The 21,150-nt window shown below is 39.5% G+C and overlaps 2 protein-coding genes across 2 annotated transcripts in view; one reads left to right on the top strand and one right to left on the bottom strand.

The window, feature by feature from the left end:
- The window catches only part of LOC137281509 (integrator complex subunit 4-like), a 17,780-nt gene extending 7,110 nt beyond the window's left edge, over positions 1 to 10,670 (bottom strand). Inside the window, exons 1-12 of the mRNA XM_067812775.1 lie at positions 10,167 to 10,670; positions 9,294 to 9,606; positions 8,286 to 8,395; positions 7,702 to 7,875; positions 7,199 to 7,338; positions 6,373 to 6,496; positions 6,074 to 6,145; positions 4,814 to 4,988; positions 4,286 to 4,491; positions 3,798 to 3,940; positions 3,393 to 3,508; positions 2,881 to 3,014 (exon numbers count right to left, since the gene is read on the bottom strand). Coding sequence (XP_067668876.1) covers positions 2,881 to 3,014; positions 3,393 to 3,508; positions 3,798 to 3,940; positions 4,286 to 4,491; positions 4,814 to 4,988; positions 6,074 to 6,145; positions 6,373 to 6,496; positions 7,199 to 7,338; positions 7,702 to 7,875; positions 8,286 to 8,395; positions 9,294 to 9,606; positions 10,167 to 10,220 — 1,761 coding nt within the window. The 5' untranslated portion in view covers positions 10,221 to 10,670. The remainder of the gene's footprint in view (positions 1 to 2,880; positions 3,015 to 3,392; positions 3,509 to 3,797; positions 3,941 to 4,285; positions 4,492 to 4,813; positions 4,989 to 6,073; positions 6,146 to 6,372; positions 6,497 to 7,198; positions 7,339 to 7,701; positions 7,876 to 8,285; positions 8,396 to 9,293; positions 9,607 to 10,166) is intronic.
- On the top strand, positions 10,620 to 21,150 carry LOC137281511 (uncharacterized). Its single transcript, XM_067812776.1, has 7 exons — positions 10,620 to 10,780; positions 12,680 to 12,820; positions 14,999 to 15,099; positions 15,672 to 15,780; positions 16,369 to 16,534; positions 19,090 to 19,287; positions 20,006 to 21,150. The coding sequence occupies exons 1-7, from the start codon at positions 10,766 to 10,768 to the stop codon at positions 20,284 to 20,286; spliced, it is 1,011 nt and encodes a 336-aa protein (XP_067668877.1). The 5' UTR covers positions 10,620 to 10,765; the 3' UTR covers positions 20,287 to 21,150.

The following is a 21,150-nucleotide window of genomic DNA, read 5'->3' as shown; positions in this document are numbered from 1 at the left end:
GATAAGTATAAAATTTCAATTTTATTCAGAAAATTACATATTTTTCCTTATCCTGACTCATGCTAATTGCTTACAGAATCCGACGGAAACGGCGGTGGTTCAGGCCACGCTGGATTCTGCTGGCTGTCAAAATTACGTCCAATAATTCCCCCCCCCCAAATGGGAACTTGTAACGGCAATAATATGGTCCTGCTCTTCTAATATTCATTGCAGATTCTCGGGGGATCACATCCAGTCGAACTTATCTTCAGCCGAAAGTTTCACTGACTGGAATGTGTGACATCGAAAGTAACTAGCATCCTGCTAGTTTCTGATGCAACTAATTGTCAAGATATTTCAATAAAGACTAGTTGCGACCCGTCTTCATGTACAAGTATCTTCATTACAAGTACAGGGTCATAATCACTCATGCTAGTCTGCTTAAGACGTGTGCATGGACTTTCCAGCATTATACTCCCCAGAGCGTCTGGTTTCCACAAATCACAGGGGCAGATAGTGTTGCAGTATACTTCCGTAAGTGTTTCAGTAGATATAGGAATAAACAGGCGCTTGAAACGTTGCCTTCTAGACTTGGTATGTGTGATGTATATCTTCAATGCTCTGACTGGATATAAATCTTGGGTATCACGGGTCCAGGGATTGAAGATAGTGCCAGTATGTGGAATTGTACATCTGGTTGACCTGGCATTTGATTTCTTGCAAGAAAATCCCATCGCAGACCCAGATGAGTTGTCTGATGATGACTTGCATCAAAACTCATGCAGTTGAAGTCTAGAGCATGAATTTCTGACATTCGTGCAGCTGTAGCCAAGGCAAGTAAAAACAGCGTCTCCTGAGTTAGCAATTCAAGTGAGGTCCAATCAAGCGGCTCGTACGCATCACTTGTGAGATGTTGGAGTACGATGTTTAGATCCCATGCTGGAGCTCTAAATCTACGTTGTTGATCTTCCAACTTGAAGGAGCATAACAAAGCAAGTGGCTCGGGTACTTTAGTCAGCTTGGTCCCCGTTTCCATGGTGATTACTGAGCTCAGAACTGCCAAGTGTGTAGATAATGTATATAATGTATATACAAATCCAAATACTGAACATGAGCAGAATTTAGGTTAAAGACCAAAATAAAGAAAGAACTTATTGGGACCCTCAGGTGCCTCCAGACGCCTACTTCGGGCGATAATGAGAGAGTGACAAGCATGGCAGGTCACGTGGCCTAGGGCATGGGAAAAAGGAGGCTACACATGGGTGAGTGTATTTTACGCTCGCTTCTTTCTAGAAGGGAACTTCAAGGGATTTCAGGTGTTCCACTACCTTCGCCAGGGAAGAGGAGATAAGCAATTAGCACGAGTCAGAATAAGGAAAACCATGAAATATAATAAAATATTTACAAAACAATAAACTCCTTTGCTTCTTCCTATGTACTATGAACAAAAAAGAGTCAGCTACTGCATGTATGGTTCCTTTTCTTCTGCATGGGTGTTAGATGGAACCGGTCTTGCATTTCAAAATGTGGCACTACACTACCACCCCAAGATACTCACCATTCTTGCCCCTTGTGTCTCACTGAAGAGAACCACAATTCCCTATCCTGCGAAAAGTGTCAAACGTTTTCGCCTTGTACTAATCAGTCGGCTGATTTCCTTTTCTACATGCATCTGCTGCAGGTGGGGGATGTGAGGAGGGGGGACATTTGGGGTAATGACCCACCCTCAAAAAAGTGAAAGGCAAGGGCAAGAAGTTCTATCTCTTTGTCTGTTAATGTCGTGGGCAAATGGGCTTAATCGGCGGGAAAGTCCATCTCTTCCCCATCCCCTCTACTTCTGCATTGCCTTCTCCTGCACATGTACTAACTTTACCAGATGTGTCTCTATCTCAGATGACTTTGGTGCAGCCCAAAATCGGCATTGCACTTTGTCGTAGCTTATCAGCAAGGTAAACTATCCTCTCCTGTCCTCTCTTGGTCCTGCAGAGGCAGCTAGTTGTACAGGAGGGTGGGGATGATGAGGTGTCATCGTCCACACCAGCGCAGCAGCTTACAGAGTTGCACTCACATCTGGTATGCGACTCGATGCATTCTTGTGCAAGCCAAATGATCAGTGTGGTAATGGGCCGCCGTAAGCTATGGCTGTGTCACCAGATATTCATTGGCAACTTACTGGCATTTCTATCCATTTTTTCCTTTTTAACTCACTAATGCCGTATGGTTAGGGTGTGGTTTGGCGAGTTCCCTGTATTTCCACACCTCCAAACCTTGAGTTGGGTTGGCAGGGTTTATTTTGGGTATTTACCCAATTTAATTCCTCACCTTAGTCTCACCCCCTGACATCAGCAGTCAGGTGTCAAGGTAGGTGTCTTTCTATTTCCATATGGTTGTAGATTTGCACTTTGAATGGACTGCGTTGTCATACAGAATAACACTCCCTAACCATTTTGTCTTTGGGAGTCTGTTAATGCATATATGTAGCTCAAGGAGTGACTTCTCCTGAAAAAGAATTATACAAACCTGTAATAATTCTTTGAAGAAAGTCCTTGGAGTGCGGCCACTCAGCACCCCTCATTTGTCTGATACGTTCAGCATAAAACAGGGTCAACAGCCAGAGTTATCCGCTCTTGGCTGTAGGGGGCTCTGGGGGGCCCTAAGGGGCCCTGTAAGGATGGTCTCACAAGACAAAAAGGGAGTTTTTTTCGTTTTGTAAATATTTCATTACAAAATATAGTTACAACTGTCATATGAATTCCTAATGGGCATAAAAATGCTTATATGTACCCCAAGGAGGACTTTCTTGAAAGAATTCATGACCTCTACAGGTTTGTATAAGTTTACCAATGTCATCTCCATCTTTCCCCAATAACATTAACAAATATTGATGTGAATGTAACATACCGCCAGGATGGGCACCAGGTGGGGCTGGCTGTCACGCAGATAGGTGTAGTGTTGCAGTGTGTGGTCCTGCAGCAGGGGAATCAGTGTGGGACAATCCACACAGGCATTGAACATCAGCACCAGGATAGCAATATCTACTGGCATCAAGGAGAACGTGTTCATGAAAGCCTCCTGGCTAGGAATAGGGAGTTACAAAATACACCTTACAATGACAGCAAGGACATAAACTGTTTGATTTTAATTGGGTTAAAAGGAAACAAATTTATCAGCATTTTATTCAGTGATCACATGTATATCAGGGGACAGTTTCTTAGGTTGACTGTCCACAGCTGTTACATACTATTTTTTGAAACCAAAATAAAAGGCATGCATTATTTTTCCAAATTCCATTCCATGAGAGATGGCTTTTTATACTTTGAAGCTAGTGAAATGCAACTTTAGATACATCGTACTTGTATCACTTATAGAGTAATTTTTTAGTTAAGAAAGTTCACATGTCAAATGAAGGATACAGGCTGGGTCATCCATGTCAGGAACTGGAGTGTTGAAGTAGGGGTGAATACACAGAAGTTCCCGTGCCTGGGTCAGGCACAGCTGGGGGTGGTTTTTCCCCAAAAACATGGAACACCTGCAACATACCCAAGACACATCTACAGTGATTCTCCAGAAATGGAAATGTTACTAAACATACAATTCATTGTACAATTTGTACAGCACATTTGTTTATAGTATAATATGTACAGCACATTGGATCACTGTCCTACATGAACAATACAAGCTGGCTCATTGTACAATGTGTATAGCAGAAAGGTTCAGATGTACTGCATGAACAACACAAGCTGGTTTGTTGTACAATGTGTATAGCAGAAAGGTTCTGGGTGCTACATGAACAACACAAGCTGGTTTGTTGTACTTACTTCCAGACCGAGGTCCTGTCCTGCGGGTATCTGCGAAGGTTGTCTAAAAGAGCCAGCACTGTGTCATTCAGACACTCCTTGTTTGACAGACGCATGTCACACAGCATGTCACGCAGGTCTGTACGAGTTGTTCCAGAAAAATCCTGAGCATAGAAAGTTCTGCATTTACTGGTTAGGTTTGTTTGTTTGAATGTTTATGCAGCACTCAGCACTATTCCTGTGATATATAAGACAAAAGTCTGTACAGAAATGAGTATTCACTAGACAATCTAGTGATTGATATCATGAGCATCAATCCATGTAATTTGGATACGGCAACGTATACCAACCATGCTCCCAAATTTGCCCACATGAATCTGTGAATCTATACACATTGCAAATCCTGAACCCACTTACATGACATCTGTGAACCCACCCACATGACAGTTCTGCGGACCCACCTATGTGGCCTCTATGAACCCTCATACATGACAGTTCTGTGAACATACCTGCAGGACACCAAGGATGATCTCCAACTGGTCTTGTCGGAGCACAATGTGGTGTGAGATTTTCCTCAAACTGTTAATGGCATTCAGACGCACACTCTCAATTTCATCGTTGAACATGTCGATGATGCTATCCTGTGATAGGTTGGCAAACACTCTGGACTGAGCTGCCAGCTCACACAGCGAGTCTAGAGCTGCATTACGCACCTCTACAACACACGACATATGGTTGAAACTATTTCCATGTTATGATAAAGATTTTCCACTTCTATACTGCAGTCAGTAAAGAGTTACAGTATAAGTGTAAAAGGATACAGTAACAAGGGCCAGCATTGTTGTTTTTCAAGTTTTCTGGGAAATGAATGTCCTAGGGTTGGGTTTCTTGTGGTACCAGGTGTAGGACACTTGATGATTAAGCATGCTTGTGCCACTTGATAGGAGAGATTATCATAGAAATATGTCATGTCCTAGGCAAAATATGTTGCAACAAATATTCAAAGCATTCATTCCTCTCAAACTTTGAAAACTTACCATAAAACTCATCTTCAAGTCCATGTATGAAAGCTCCACATGCTCCGATGTTCATCAGATTGATATTTTCTGGATCTATTTCCTCCTTGGGAGCATCATCAGCCCATTTCTGGCCTGTTGACCATTCACCAGACTGGAAATGCTCTTTGGCACGTTCATGGGCACTGTGCTTTCTCTAACAGCAACAAATGGTAATCTAAGATGAATCTTCACACAACAAATAGATAATTGAATAGATAAAATCAAGTATGTTATTGGGCAATAAACAATTATATCTTCTCCAGTACCCACATATTTGAAAGGACAAATCTTGATTTTTTTAGACCAAGTCTGAATCATTTCCATGGAAATCATGAAAAGGATAAATGCCATATATCTGTAAACAGCAGACGGCGCCACTTCAAGTTCCGTCTCATACATCTTGAAAGATATCAAATGTTTTTGAGTTGTGCTCCAGAAACGAAGCCCATCCCTCCCATATGAGACCAAATCATTTCCATGGAAACCCAGAAAATGATAAACCATAAAAATCTGTAAATAGCAAAAGGCATCACTTTGGTATCTGCCTCACATATATGCCAAATTTGGCTGATAGCTATGAAAATGCTTTCAGGTGTGCTCTGGAAACGAAACCCACCCCTCCCTTTTGAGACCAAATCATTTCCATGGAAACCCAGAAAATGATAAACCACAAAAATCTGTAAGTAGCAAAAGGCATCACTTTGGGATCTGCCTCACATATATGCCAAATTTAGCTGATAGCTATGAAAATGCTTTCAGGTGTGCTCTGCAAACGAAGCCCACCCCTCCCTTTTGAGACTTAAGTCTGAATCATTTCCATGGAAACCAGAAAAACAAACATGACAAGAGTCTGCCTCACATATCTGCCAAGTTTGTTGAAATATATTATGAAGTTTTCAAGCTGTGCTCTGAAAACAAAACACACCGCTTACTTTTGAGACTAAGTCCGAAAAGTTTCCATGGAAACTGAGAAAATAATAAATCACAAAAACCTGTAGATAGCAGAAGGCACCAATTTAGGTTTTGACTGATATATCTACCAAGTTTTTGAGTTATGCTCCGCAAGTAAAATGATTACATTACATGCCAGGGGGATAAAAATTTACAAGAAATAATGCCCTGCTTACATCACTAACACTTTTGAGGAAAAATCAATCTATTCATAATGCTAGCTAACTTACTGAGCAAAAGCAGTAAAGTATATGTGTGAATTTACTCTGATCAAATCTGTTTACTTACTCTCATGTTGGACATCAGTTTTTTGTCCAGGGTTTGTTCAAGGAATCGAGGACTGACTTGATGTAGAGAGCCCTTGAAATACAAACACATGTAGGACACCGTCTGAGTCAGGTCAGAATACATACATGGAAAAACACATTCAACAATTCAAATACTTCTGAGGCCCACACAGGACTGACTCGACAAAATGGCAATAGATCTGGCACACAGTTCTGAGATTGTTGAGAAACATATACACACTGTCAGATTCACCCAAAGCAGTAACTTTCTCTATTGTAACCATCATAGCAACATCTCACCAGCAGAGAAGCAGCCTCCACCCGAACCTTCACTGAGATATCATTGATCATGTTACAGATCTTAGCAAAGCCATCATCTACAAGGCGCAGCTCCTCTACTGATGATTCACACACAGGTACCAGGCTGCAACACAGAAAAAATGAACATCACACTTTGAATAATCACAATTTGCAAATAAATAGCACATGCATGTCTGTGGGTCATGATTAACTTGTGTATTAAGTTTGGTGAACATAGCATTCATAGTTTTGGTGATATGCTGTGCCCAGGGACCCTCAAACACAATTTGCACTAAGTCATGTTTCCATTGAAACAACAACAAATCAAAATTCAGAAAAAACAAAAACAACAAAAGGCACATCAATGGGTAATGATTAACATGTGTGTAAAGTTTGGTGAACCTAACATGTAAATTTTAAGAGATAAGTTCCTGACTAAAAACATCAAACAAATCTGGCACTAGGTCATGTTTCCATGGAAACAGCAAAAACAAAATTCAAAACTTCAAAATAGCAAAGGGCACAGCTGTGGGTAATGATTAACATTAGTCTGAAGTTTGGTGAACCTCGCATGAAAACTTTAAGAGATATGCTTCAGACAAAGATTGTGGACGGTATGATGGATGGACGGAATGAACGCTATATACTCGCGTTACTTCGTAGCAGGGGTATAAATATATAGGAACACTAGACTGAAAACCAGAAACTTGTATCAGATATAAACACTGACACTGGCAGGAGTCTCAAGATATAATGCCCTCTTACTTATTGAAAATCTACTTCTTTTCACCCAAGAAACAAGCAAGAATTTATTGACTGAGCTAACCTCTCTGGGTAAAGATGACAAAGAACCCACACCACTTTCACTGCCGCCCTGCGCACATCCTCGTAGTCATCTGTGAATGCCTGACAGGCATGCTGGTGAATGTTAAGGTCAAGCTGGAGACCACGCTGATGGAAACCCACCTGCAAAAACACATGACATGTTAACACCTGCAATAACAGACGACATCATATCACATTGTCCTCACATGGCTGACTCAGTGTGAATTCTATGCAATTATGGCTCTGTACATGTGGGTACCCTCCTGTGCAACACTCTGAACTCACAGTAGAGGAAAACATGGTGTTTCTGCCGAGGGCTAACTTTATACACCCAGAAAGTTATATTTTGAATTCATAAGGACACAGGGTAAGTTACCAGTCATAGTTGAATGATATGGCTCTAGCTGACTGATACAGAAACATGAGGCTAGTGTAAACTTTGTGACGGGTAAGTGAACACTTGATTTACTAATCAGGAATGGTAAGGCTGTCCAGATCACATACCATTGCTTGGAAAGCACTTGTTCTCACACGAGGGTCTTGATCACTGAAGAATTTCGTTATGAGTTTCTGCATATCTGTCTGGTTTTCCCCTTCATCCTTTGAATCAGATGACCACAAAACACCAATCGTGTCAAGGCAGCTGCTCCTCACACTATGAGCTGAGTCACACAGGTGCTGCACAACACAAGTATAGCTTAAACACATTCCTGTTTAAACCCTTCCATTTAATAAGCTAGCAACTGCTGGAAACAATGTGCAACGTGTACAGATGAAATATATCAAGCCAATATTTTTAAGCATGTGGTGTCAGTGTAAATGTGAAATGAAATAATGCAGTTATCCTTTTTTAATTAAATACAAATCTTTTACTTTTTACAACAAAGTTATGAACTAATTGACAGTTATCTGTTTGTGACTAGTGACTGAACTTTTTCCATGAAATGTTGTTAGGTTATACCCATGCATGCAACGGATACACTCTTTCTGACATTGTCATTTTGTCATAAATTGATACGTCCCCACTGCCAACCTCTAAAGAGTATATCGATGTTGTTGAAGATATGAAATGTGTAAAATAAACTTACAGATTTGACAGCCTGCAATATCTGTACTTTGTAGGTAGCAAGGCTGCTAGGGAGCTGTCTCCCTATGGATGAGAGAGCTTGAATGATCTCACGCAATACTTTGTGTGATTCTGGAACAAGAAGAGTTCAGGAAGTTAAAAGATACCTGTTTCTTTCTGTAAGCAAAATAGTATTAAACCAACTTTGGCAAACATGTGGGCATAAATGATCATATGAACATGTATTTACATAACAAAACTCTGGAACAAAAGCAGTAGAGGGTGCAACTTGTAAGCAAAGCGATTATCTGTTACATATAAAAATGACTGCCTGAGACAGGATCACTCAGTCATGTGACTGCCTAATCACGGACAGGGAAATAGGGTTGAAGTACACATCTCAATGATGAGGAAAGGGGCCAAATCTCTAAAGTACAAATGCTAATTTAGCTGGAAAATGTTTTTTCTTCTTGTTGGTCCACAAAGACCAACAGGGCTTATATCAGCACCTTCAGTGAAGTTTGGAAACTTATAAATATAATGAAAAGAAGTATGTTTCTATCTTGACAATATTGTTCACTGGGTAACAAAGTATTCAAATTTTTGAAAACTGACTGACTGTGATCCAACTGTGCCCATTACATTGTTTTCCATGTAATTATATAGGACATGCTTGCTTGAATGTCCAAGATTTGTTTTTATGACCTCAAGCATGTGTCGTCATGGCATTTGCATCTTGAAAAGTCACTACTTCGTAAATATCAATAACTTTAAACTTAATAAGAAAACACATATGTATTTCATTGTCAAAGCTGTTAAGCCATTGTAATTTTGTATGTACAATACAGGCTGTAAGTCTAAACAATTTCAGGATGACTGAGTGAGTGCGTTTGGTTTTATGCTGCTTTTACCAACATTCACACATTGCATCCATGTAGGGAAGTAAGCCCAGGCCTTAGGTTACTCCACCTCCCCTATTTCAGGACGTGGAATGTGATGATATACCTGTAAACTGTCTATGAGGGCTTACTTTCTGTGCTGAGTATGGCCAAGAGATGGTCAATGACGTTTTCTGGTGAGAAGCCAGGCAGTCGACATAGGTGCCCCAACACCTGTGCTATCTTGCTCCTCACAACTGCCTCCTTCTCGCGGTGGTAGTGTTCGATCAGCTCCCCGACTACATCCACAGCAGCTTCACCAGACACTGACACCAGGCATGCTTGGAAGTCAAGGAGCACTTGCAGGGCATCGTGGGAACTGCTTGTGTTCTGTAGATCAAGATGAAGTTCTGTTGCAGGAGGCTTGTGTTGGAGACGGAGCTTCTTCACAGGTTTTGGCTCTTCCTGGATACCAGAAGATTTAGGTTAAAGACATAAGCTTCTGATGATCCAATGACAACTGCAACTTTCAAAGTCTATAGCTAACCATGATTCTCATAAACAGGCAGTGAGAGGGTGAATGAGTTGGTTTTAATACTACTTTGAACAACAGTTTAGTTACATCAGAGTATAAAAACTAAAAAAGTGATAAAACCCTAACTTTACTGCTTTCTGAGGTTTACCACATATGGAAGCTAAAACCAAAGACAATGGAATGCCACTGACCAACCAAGAAACACATTCAGGGCGATGCTACATTTATGGCATGACAAACATAAGCTCTTGTAAGCTTCTGCCACTTACATCAGAACAAGTGGTCTGTATAGTAATTTTTGTCATCTTAAGAACATATATTTAAGAACAAAGTATTTACTTATAGAAAATATTATGAAAAAAAAAACATAATAAAATTATTGAAACTGTTCTGTTCAGGAATAGTTATTTGTAGTTTAAAACTCGATGGTGAAATGATGTTGTTAGTAAATTGGTCCTGAAGATAAATCGTCAGTCTGTCGTCTATGTACCTGAATCACTTGACTGTACTCAGCAAGTGCTCTCTTCTTTAAGAGGGCAGCCATTTTCTCCTTCGAGAGACGGAAAAGTCTCAGCCAAGCAAACACGCGAAACTGCACACACTTTTCTTTAGTATGCTTCCCAACTACATATGATGGCTGTTATGATAAGTTAGCCGGAACCGATCCCAGCGATCACAAAACACAAACTTATCGCTTGGCTGGTTAGTCTAAATTAGAGCATTAGTCGTATCTGATTGCGCGCACGAATCCTGTCTGTGGGCAGATCTATGACACCTTCCAACCATCACCTTGCTGTGTCTTTAAAATGAATACATAGCATATATAAACTGACAAGATATAACTCATTTGAGAAACTATCTTATTTTGGCCGCAATTAATGCTTCGATACCACGTCAGGACATGCTTTGAACTTGGCTCCGACTCTAAACATTTTAAACAAAGAGAGCGCAATGAATGCAGTCGGCTAGTTTAGAGGAACTAATAACAAGAGAAGATAACTCTTTATTAACTTCCTGATAGGCCAGCGCAACTGTTTTCGTTGTGTAAAGTAGCGTGCCATCCCATTGACCATTTGACACGGTTAGAAGATGAAAGCGACATCGGTAAATGTAGTGATTGAATTTTCTTTGCGCTATTGGTTCGGACTTTTCTTCCATCAAATGTCATGTCACTAATGCAGAAGAGATGAAATTTAACCCCCTTGATCATGAAGTTGATGACTAGTTTTTTTCAGGCTCACATTTTCATAACTTGACATAAGCCATGATAAGGTTTGAACAGTGATCGTTGTGCGAGAATTGCGCTCGCGTGGTCCAAAATCTGAATGACATAAGTATATTTAAAATGGATTTATGCATAGCATTTTATGCACAGCATTAAAAGGACCCACAGTAAACGTCAAAAATGTATCTTCCTCTATGACGTCAAACGTCAACAGAGAGGCCATGCATGTGTAAAGATAAGGGGGCGTAACTCTGCTGTGCTTAACACTAAGCCAGTGTAACTCACATTACATGGAGAAAATTTGTTGTGGATATGGACACTATATTTTCGTTGCGTTTGTTCATGGTGACCCGTGAAGGTCCCGGGGTCCTTCAGCAACCCATGCTTGCCATAAAAGGCGATCGGGTGGTCAGGCTCGCTGACATGGTTGACACATGTAATCGGTTCCCAATTGCGCAGACCGATGCTTATGTTGTTGATCACTGGATTGTCTGGTCCAGACTCGATTATTTACAGACCACCGCTGGAATATTGCTGAGTGCGGTGTAAAACTAAACTCACTCACTCACGGTGAACCAAACTATTCCAGTACAAAGTTCCCCAATGTGAGTGGATACCTTTTGGTAGTTTCACAATTTATAAGAAAAAATGCCAGTGTACTAGACCTACATGAGAAAGCAGGTAATAGTGATTTGGAGGGCCCTATCTGATGCATAACTTATTTCTTAGATTTCCATATTTTCCTGTCTGTGAAGATGTATTTCGACTAATTTTGCATCATTATTAACGGAGTAACAGTCACATCTTCAAATGTAGTGAAATGACGGAAAATAATACAACATTTTAGTCAAACTTGACATTATGGCATGTTTTGTGTATTTTGTGACGTCGGAAAAGACAACGTTGGCTTGCAGATAAGTATGTATCTCACCTAATTTCCATTGATTGTATAAAAGGTCTCAGCTGCCATGGCAGAATTTGCCTTCATGAAATGTGATTTTGTAAACACTATCCTATATGGCAGAAAGCGCACTTTGGCGTTCATGTAAGTGTATTTTCGAAAACATCCCAACCGATTCTGGGTTCATCATTGACGTTTCAGAATTATCGTTACTGGTTGTATGAAAACTTGATATCAGTGATCATTGATATGGTATTTTTGAAATACAATACTCCCATTAATTTTCTGATTTTCACATTTCAAAACATACAGCAAATAACACTGTGAATCATGATTTTGTATTGTGTGAAAAATAGCAACATTCACAATGAAGCCAATTTTGACAGGTTATTTTAAGCACTTTAACTTTGTTTGAGATAATAGTGGATAGTGTCAAGAAACAGGGACTTTCCCGAAGAATTCAAAACTGTAAAGCATATTTGTAACCGTGATATATTTAGAATTTGATTGAACTTTAAAGTGAGGCTTGGTGGGCAAGACATATATGTCCCTGTGGCACCCACTGGGGTTAAGCCTTCACGGAGCTAAGCAACGGGATATGGTGAGTTAAGATGACTATTTTATCTCATTCACTAATAGTCAGTGTGTACTCTAGACACTAAGCTAATGTTGTAACTTCATACACATGCTGCCAACAGGAGGCAAAGGTAGGCTCATGAATTAATTCTACTAGCTAAGCTAGGAACGAACACCAGATGCTATTGGGACAGAATATATTCTCATTCTTACCTTCCTCTGCTGGAACTATATACCTGTGGTAGGCATGATGCTGTACATGTATATGTACATACATAAATACATACATTACATTTTGTAGGAAGATCCACACTTGAAGAAGAAACTGCAGGTGTTTCTGACGGAGATGCTGAAGCTGGGCACAGTGAAAGGCTTTAAGTACTTCGCTTCGTACATGAGAGGGCGTGAGGAAATGGTCATCAGCATTGTCAATGAGCCACAGGTTACAGTCACCTTCTGTGATTCTTCATACTTCATACCTTTTAACTACTTAAAGGGGCACTGATGCGGAGCAAATTATGTTTCTCGCCATCGGTCGAATTACGAAACCAAACCGCAAATTGGTCAGCGCCCGCTCCTTCGACCGTGACGGACAAAGGAACTGGGCTCCTGTCCATATTAGCAGAATTTCTTCACCTTAACAGTCAGGAGGCCGGATGCTCATCATATGCCATTTGTTAAAAAATATCCATGGTATTCCTTGTCTGATCGTAACCAAATATCCCAGCAGTGTAGTTCTTTTCGGATGCTTGGATGGTATAGTTACTGATCCAATTTGATCCTATTTCTGTGTTTTTAACCTCGATATTTAATCATGTTACATGAAAATATGATGTCTACAGGCACGTAGCAAGCCATTTGTTTCAGTACGGAAGATTGCAAAGCTTTTTATATATAGGTAGTTTTGAGTGTTGGTTCAGCTGTGATAGCAAATATCATACGTAATTTTGGTAGCTATGGTAGCTACAATGGTATTATTTATGATAATAAAAACACACAGTTGATTTATTTGAATTCGTAAACAAAAAACGATGACTTTGCCTTTGGTAGAGAAATCTGAAAATTTTCTTACGTAAAAAAACCCCTTATTTCACCTATTTACCCAAGTACACAGCAAATGCCTGTGTGTATTCCTTATGTAACGAAATTCCGTTGGTATCCTCAAAACAGTTTCGGCCCATAAGTGTTTTCAGGCTGCATGCAACACAGAGATTACATCCTCCTTGCTGTAACTCGCGTTTGATGGTGTAAACCTACACGTGTTATTTGTCATCATTCTCTGGATGGTCAATTAATGAATTTATAACAGGTATAATTAGTAGTAGCACCACTTCGGTTACTCAACAAAGGTTCCCATTTGGCATTTCTCCTGTCTGGAGTAAATACTCAACATTATAAATTAAGGTCTGTAATGGCAAATGTATTGTATGTTATGTAATATGTGCATGTAAGTGATGCAAGAGGGTTTATCAGCTGAGTTACAAAAACAAACATCGATCAAAAGATTAACCGATAACACACTGATTGATTAATTACTTTTATCTTCTAGCGGATTTGTCAAAAGGCAGTGTGTGTAGATGACTACACCCTGTCGTAAAGAGTGAGTGCAAAAACAACATCCTCCCTTCAAAGAATTAACCACCCTTGCGTTGATTGATTGATTGCTCATTATTGGTTAACTAAATTACTTAGAATAGTGGACATCATACAATTAGTTGCCAGGTGTGCTATCTTGGGAGACCAATGAGAGGTTTATCTGGTTTTCACCAACGAAAGACGTGAAACGATGTGTTACTTTTTCGCAAATGAGACAGTTGTAAGACACGCGACACAGAGCAGGATTATTTACCAGCTGCAGATGAATGGAATACGATTTCTTTTACGTGGATATTGATGGATACATTCCTGAACAAGGTAGTAACCTGACATTGTTGCTATAAAATTAGTCTGTTTTACATTCATTATTTGCATTTTGTTTTAATTTATTTGTTGTAGCATTCAGCAGAATCTGTATGACAGAAAACACACACTAGATCGCGTATGTGTGTGAAATAGGATCCACATTGGCAATCTATACAATGTATAAATGTTGCTGTTATGTTAGGAATTTACTATGAGTATAAGCAGATCGTGTGTTCTTTTATTGATTTTCAGAATCATACAAATATGACAATAAACCAATTAGGGTTATGAGACAAAATATAGAGACGTACATTGGCTTCGTTATTTTTCCATCCTAATAGTTTTTTACCATTTCTACCACTGGCAGATGATTAACCTTCTAAGTGTTTCATTTGTTTTCATAATACATTTGTTATGAAGTAAAAATGACTTCACCTAAGTTGATCTGTCTATAATTAAACTATCAATTGCGCTTACGGAAGCAGAGGTCACGAACCAGTCACGAATTCTGGGATATCATCCGGGTACGCACGGGAGAAAAACAATAACAAAAGTTTACACCAGTCCACGGAAATTGCTCCGCATCAGTGCCCCTTTAAAGAATATTACTCCATGTTAAAGGGTATCAAATGGTGCCAGTGAGTTTGAAAGGTACAAGGGTTCTGCTCTCCAAATCCCAGCTACTGCATATGTTTTATGCATGGTACACTTGTTGCAGACTCCCAACAACAGCTACAGCAGTGAACCAGGCACTCCCCTGCACACTACAGAGTTAGCAGCAGGCTCCAGCTTTACCTCCAACAACCTCCCCTACGACAAGTAAGTTTTTAGCATTCAGAGAAGTGTTTTGAATCGGAAACCAAATCCGCTATCAATGTTCAGAGTACTTGCGGTGAATGATTATTAAGTATATTTAAAATACACACATTTTTATTGTTATCCCCATTTTAAGAGGTTTTCCCTAGATATTCTCTTATTATTGTTTATCATAACTAATACTGTAGTGCAGTAAGATTGTAATTAAACAATAAAAGTGGTTAAAAATGTATAATTTTATAGTTTTTAGCTTGACGCATGTTTGTTCATGAACATTCATCAAATTTAATGGGTAGTTTACTTCATTCAAGTGTTATACTGATAAAACAAAATACCAATTCATCGAAAATATGTTTTTTGCTGACAGTTATTTTTAATGCTTCTTTTGATCAATTTTCAAGTATTTTCAATCATAGGAACATCACTAATTTAGACCACATCGTGTCTCAGTAAATCTTCCAGGATTTCTTTCAGTTATTGACTACCACAAACGTCAAGATGATTATTTGAGTAGATTGCCCTGCATACATCATTTGACATGATTAGGTTACAAGGATATTGTGTTATTATTTCAGGAGGTCACTGATGCTGTCTCAGCGGACACAGATGTCTCTGAGTGGTCTTGGGGAAAAGGGTGTTGGCTTGCCCCCAGCCTCCCCAAGTGATGATGAGACACAGGCAATGGTAAGTGGAACTATTGAATAATTGTCAGATACTTGGATACTGGACATCACACAGCATGATCTAGTGTAGGACCAGACACTACTTTTGTGTGTCAGAGAAAATGACAGTTCCACTGTGGGTGATGATGTTTTACATGGAAAGGCAGCCTACAAGTATTCCACTCTGGACCAGACTATCCAGTACAACTAACGTACAAGTATCTGTCTGCCACACACTATAGACTGTCCACAACTTTGATATGTAATACGATTGTTTCACAAGCAAGTCATTCAAGCACAGTGACATGGTAGACATGATATTGCAGTTATTTCTGCACCAGCTGCCTCTCACTAAATACTGCAGTACACTAATCAGTGTGTTAATTGAGGTTTTGTCTCTAAAAGATGTTCCCACACTTGCTTAAAGAATAGTCTGAGATATGATATTGTGTGATTCTGATATATTTTATTAGTTAAAGTGATATTTGAAATGCCTGTTATTGCTCCTTTATGACGAAAGTAAGGTCTCACAGATTCTGTCCTGCTGACAGAAACTGTCTAGGCTGAATTGTCTGTTTGAGTGACCGGGGTGTTGTTATTCCTCTTGCAGGATGATTCGTCTACTGTTTTCCTGATTGCCGGCTACACTCGCTACCTTTGCCCCTATGTATGGGTGCGCTCTAACCATGAACGCCTGGTGAGGCTGACCGGAGGTGACACACAGGAAAAAGACAACCCTCTCCGCCTCAAGTCCACATACAAGTGGAAGGATAATGGTGAGTATTTTTGCTTGACTTGTAGACCCACTCCTACCATCGTCTAAGTCACACCCTTCTTCAGAAGAGGCATTTATGCATTTTCTGCTACTGAAAATCTCCTGTGACAGTTGTACCAATGTTTTACTAAAAACACTGTTTTTATTTACACCTTTTTTCTGGTCTTTTGCATGTTTTATATTTAACTAAGGTCTGTCAGTTTTGTCAAGTTGTAGTCAGAGCTCCTGGTCAAATATTTAGCTCATGGGTATTTCATTTTTTATGTATTTGTTGTTGATGTTATGTCTGTGCCAGTACAAATAGCAAGGTAGCAAGGAAGGAGCCTATATAGAGGGGGAGAAGAAACTCCTCGAAAAGCCGCTGAACGTATGTCTCGGGTCGTTACATAACCAGTGTAGCCAATATGGTGGCAGCGTAGTATTTAAGATTGAGTCCGGTTTATTTTCAACAGCTGATTAAGTCTGCTGAGTGTTGTAACAACTGAAATCCAATATGTAGAAGATAGGTTAAGTATTTTGTCACTTCAGTTTAAGTCAAACAATTGGTATAAGTGTCCGTATTAGGACAGTGTAGATTTGTAGTAAAGTTTCAAGTTGGTAAGTTATAGCTCCCTGGCTTCTCTTCTCGTTTCACTGCGAAGATTGACTAAACTGTGCCGATAAAAACTTCTTTCACACATTCGTTTAATTTTTAGAAGGAGAACATACCTTTAGTTGAAAGAAATTTGCAAGTAATAGTGACAGTTTTGTGACTTAAAAATTTGTTAGGGTGTATTTGAGGTGTGTGAAAAATATGACATTTCGCCATTGAAATGCTACACGCCATTGTTTGAGTATTCCTAGTTACTTCATCAAAAACAGCTTTCACATACACCTTTAATTCATATGAGGGGAATATGCTATCAGGTGAAATGTGTTTGCAAAGTAATAGTGATAGTTTCATAGTCTAAAAAAGAATGTTAGGATGTATTTGAGGTGTGTGAAAAATGTGACATGTCACCGATCTGCTCTGATCCGCCATTGAAATTCTATACGCCGTTGTTTGAGTGGTTCTAGTTATTACTTCAAAACATCTTTCACATGCACCTTTAATTCTTATGAGGGGAATAAACTATCAGGTGAAATGTGTTTGCAAGTAATAGTGATAGTTCCATGATCTAAGACAAAATGTTAGGGTGTGAGAAAAACATGACATATTGCCGATCTGATCTAAGATTTCAGCCTTAGTTAAGGTTACGGCTAAGGTTGAGTCCAAGTTAAGGTTGCCACAAGGTTTTGTGCAACGGACGTATCTTTTTCTTAAGGTGATCGTAACTCTAACCTTAGTGTTTAAGGTTGGTCTTAACTAAGGTTGTTTTGAACGACAGAACACATGTCAGTAATAAGGTGTATAAAGGAAGAGCTGACATGGATGTTTTAACCAGTATCTATGTGTCATCACGATCATCAAGTCATCTGAGGTGAAAGTTTTTACTGTGGACTGACTGATATGTCAAGCCTCAGGTCAATCATAAAACCACTTCATTTGTTCATATGTATCCAACAGAGCAGCATGTTAGTGAGGTCTCTGTTCCAGGGCTTGAAGTTGTTGTAGTAGTCTGCTCACATGAATGATGGGAACATAATTTAATATGTATACAGCAGAGATGCTCCCTCCTCACAGCACTATAGTTATGTTCACATGGGTTAGGTCAGATCTTAGTGCATTTGTCGAATGTTTGGAATCTTAGATTAAAGTACAACAATTTGACAAAGGCAATCATTTAGATCCTATTTATTGATTAATAATAATGATACCATGTGCAGATAGTAAAATGTGACATATTTCGCAGCATACCAGACATTTAAGACTTGAACGTTGTATTTCTTAAACATTGGTGGAGGTAAATAGATGGACAAGTACATCATTTAACTGTGTTTTGGGACATTTAGTTTATGACATAATGTATTACCAATTAAATTAAGTCATCTCTAAAACACAATGTTAGACAGACATTAATCATCTTTGAAAAGTTATATAGGAACTGAAGCCCATGCATAGTGAACTAACTATACTTGACTACACTATGCATGGAACGGGAAGTAGATCAGGCAAATTCTTATGTAGTTCTCAACCATTGGGTATAACTACAGTTGTAGGTACTGTGTGCAGTATTGTAGGTATAGGTGTACGGTATTGTAGGTGTAAGTGTACAGTGTTGTAGGTATAGGTGTACAGTTTGTAGGTATAGGTGTACAGTGTTGTAGGTGTAGGTGTACATTGTTGTAGGTATAGGTGTACAGTGTTGTAGGTATAGGTGTACAGTGTTGTAGGTGTAGGTGTACAGTGTTGTAGGTGTAGGTGTACATTGTTGTAGGTATAGGTGTACAGTGTTGTAGGTATAGGTGTACAGTGTTGTAGGTGTAGGTGTACAGTGTTGTAGGTGTAGGTGTACAGTGTTGTAGATGTACAGTGTTGTAGGTGTAGGTGTACAGTGTGAAAGGTGTAGGTGTAAAGTGTGAAAGGTACTAATCATCTAACATCTTATGTTGGAAGTACACCTCCTTACTTTACAGATGTGTTTATATGGGACATCATCGCAGAGCTGGTCAAGTTATGCACATATCCAGCTCCCCGTAATCCATTTGCCGTGGACATTCCATTCTTCTCAACTCTGCCACTCTCAGAGCAGGTGTTGTCAACTGCAGCTATGGTGTCCTTCCTGCAGAAAGTGTTGATACACACAACTGATGACAAACCCTATGCTGCTAAAGGTAAGATAAAGTGTTGATACACACAGCTGACAAACCCTATGCTGCTAAAGGTAAGATAAAGTGTTGATACACACAGCTGACAAACCCTATGCTGCTAAAGGTAAGATAAAGTGTTGATACACACAACTGACAAACCCTATGCTGCTAAAGGTAAGATGAAGTGTTGATACACACAGCCGATGACAAACCCTATGCTGCTAAAGGTAAGATAAAGTGTAGATACACACAGCCGATCACAAACTTGTGTTGTTGAAGGTAGGAGAAAGTGTTGATACACACAGCCGATGACAAACCCTGTGCTGCTAAAGGTAGCGTAATGTTGACATATACGGCTAATGACAAAACCTATGCTGCTAAAGGGGAATATTTCTTTGCATTTAATTGTAAAAGTGTCCACAGGATTACAAGAATAGCAAATTCAAAATTTCTCATACCGCTTTTCAAAATCTAGATAACAACGCAAAACTGAGAATGTGTTTCCCTAAGCTAGTAATACATTTCAAGTGTGTATTGTCTTGATTAGAAAGAATATATGACATCTATCATGTTTAGAAGAAACAATATTTTCCCCCATGATCACTTCTTTTTAATGAAGCATTTTGGAAATCTCAAAATAACGCTGTGGTGTATGATGATAAGAAAAACAATATCACAGAGGTAATATTTCTGTTTCCATCTTGTCATTAAGATCCAGTTTGTAGTTGTGGATTTCTTTCAGTATTTGAAGATCTCCAGTTAGTGACAAAATGTCACTTCTCAGCTGTTCAGAAACTGGCTAAGGAAGGAGGACTGCCCATACTGCAGCAGCAGCAGCAACAGCAACAGCAGCAACAGCAGCAGCAGCAGCAGCAACGCAGGAAGATGAGTGGCAGCCAGTCCCAGTTGTCGTCACGTAAACGGTATCCCAGCAGTGGTAGTCAGTACCCGGCCCAGTATGGGCAGTACCAGCAGCCTGCAGCAGGCTACAACTATGGCAGTCACAATGCTCCAAGCTACTGACGCACACAAACAGTACAGGAAGATTGAAGCTGAGGAGTGCCCTATGACTAGTCATGGAACTGTCCTTGAGGCAGAAAAGTCACTGAAGAAAGACATAGGTCAAGGCTCCAGTGAATGTCTCACGACACTGTTGTACATTGAATGAATACAATGAATACAGAAATCATAATAAACTGGGTGACATTTTCGGGACATAATGCAACAGATTCACTGTGCTCTTCTAGCTGCTATGATTAGCTTGACTTTGGGTGCCTTGGTCACGAATAAGTGGAAACACAACACACAGATAGATGACTGTGATATTGATGCAGTTTATTGATGGCAAATCGGTAATAAAGATGACAGGGTTGGTGGACAGTGCTCTTCACATGATATAGTTTTGTTGCAGTAGTGGATTATGTATGGTGAAAGGTTTGGGGATTTTTCATGCAGGTGTATGGTGGTAAGAGATAATAAGTGACATAAAATCATGTTGCTGATGTTTCATGTCAAAATATCATGAGTATGAAAACAAACAAATACTGACGCCATCTATATTTACATATCTTACAAACTACAGTGACCACTGTGTATAAAAAGGCAGCAAGTTACAGTATGTGTACACAGACACACTCCAGCTCTGTATCATTAATTCATAGTGAGTCTGAACCCCCTAAGTAAAATCTCAACATACAAACTGTGCCATAGAATTACACCTGTGGAAGTAGTAACGTAGTTTGCTGAACAGGACACAAGTTGTCTGGCCTCTCTGCTCATCTGTATATCCTTGAAACACTTGCTCTATTCCTTTGTTGATTTTCTTGGATGAAACCTATATTCTTTGTTGTACATATTTTGAAAAGGAATAAATGTATCATAACCCAT

The sequence above is a fragment of the Haliotis asinina genome, chromosome 4 (genome assembly GCF_037392515.1).
Source record: "Haliotis asinina isolate JCU_RB_2024 chromosome 4, JCU_Hal_asi_v2, whole genome shotgun sequence".
NCBI lineage: Eukaryota > Metazoa > Mollusca > Gastropoda > Lepetellida > Haliotidae > Haliotis > Haliotis asinina.
This window is presented reverse-complemented; position numbering and strand designations above follow the sequence as displayed.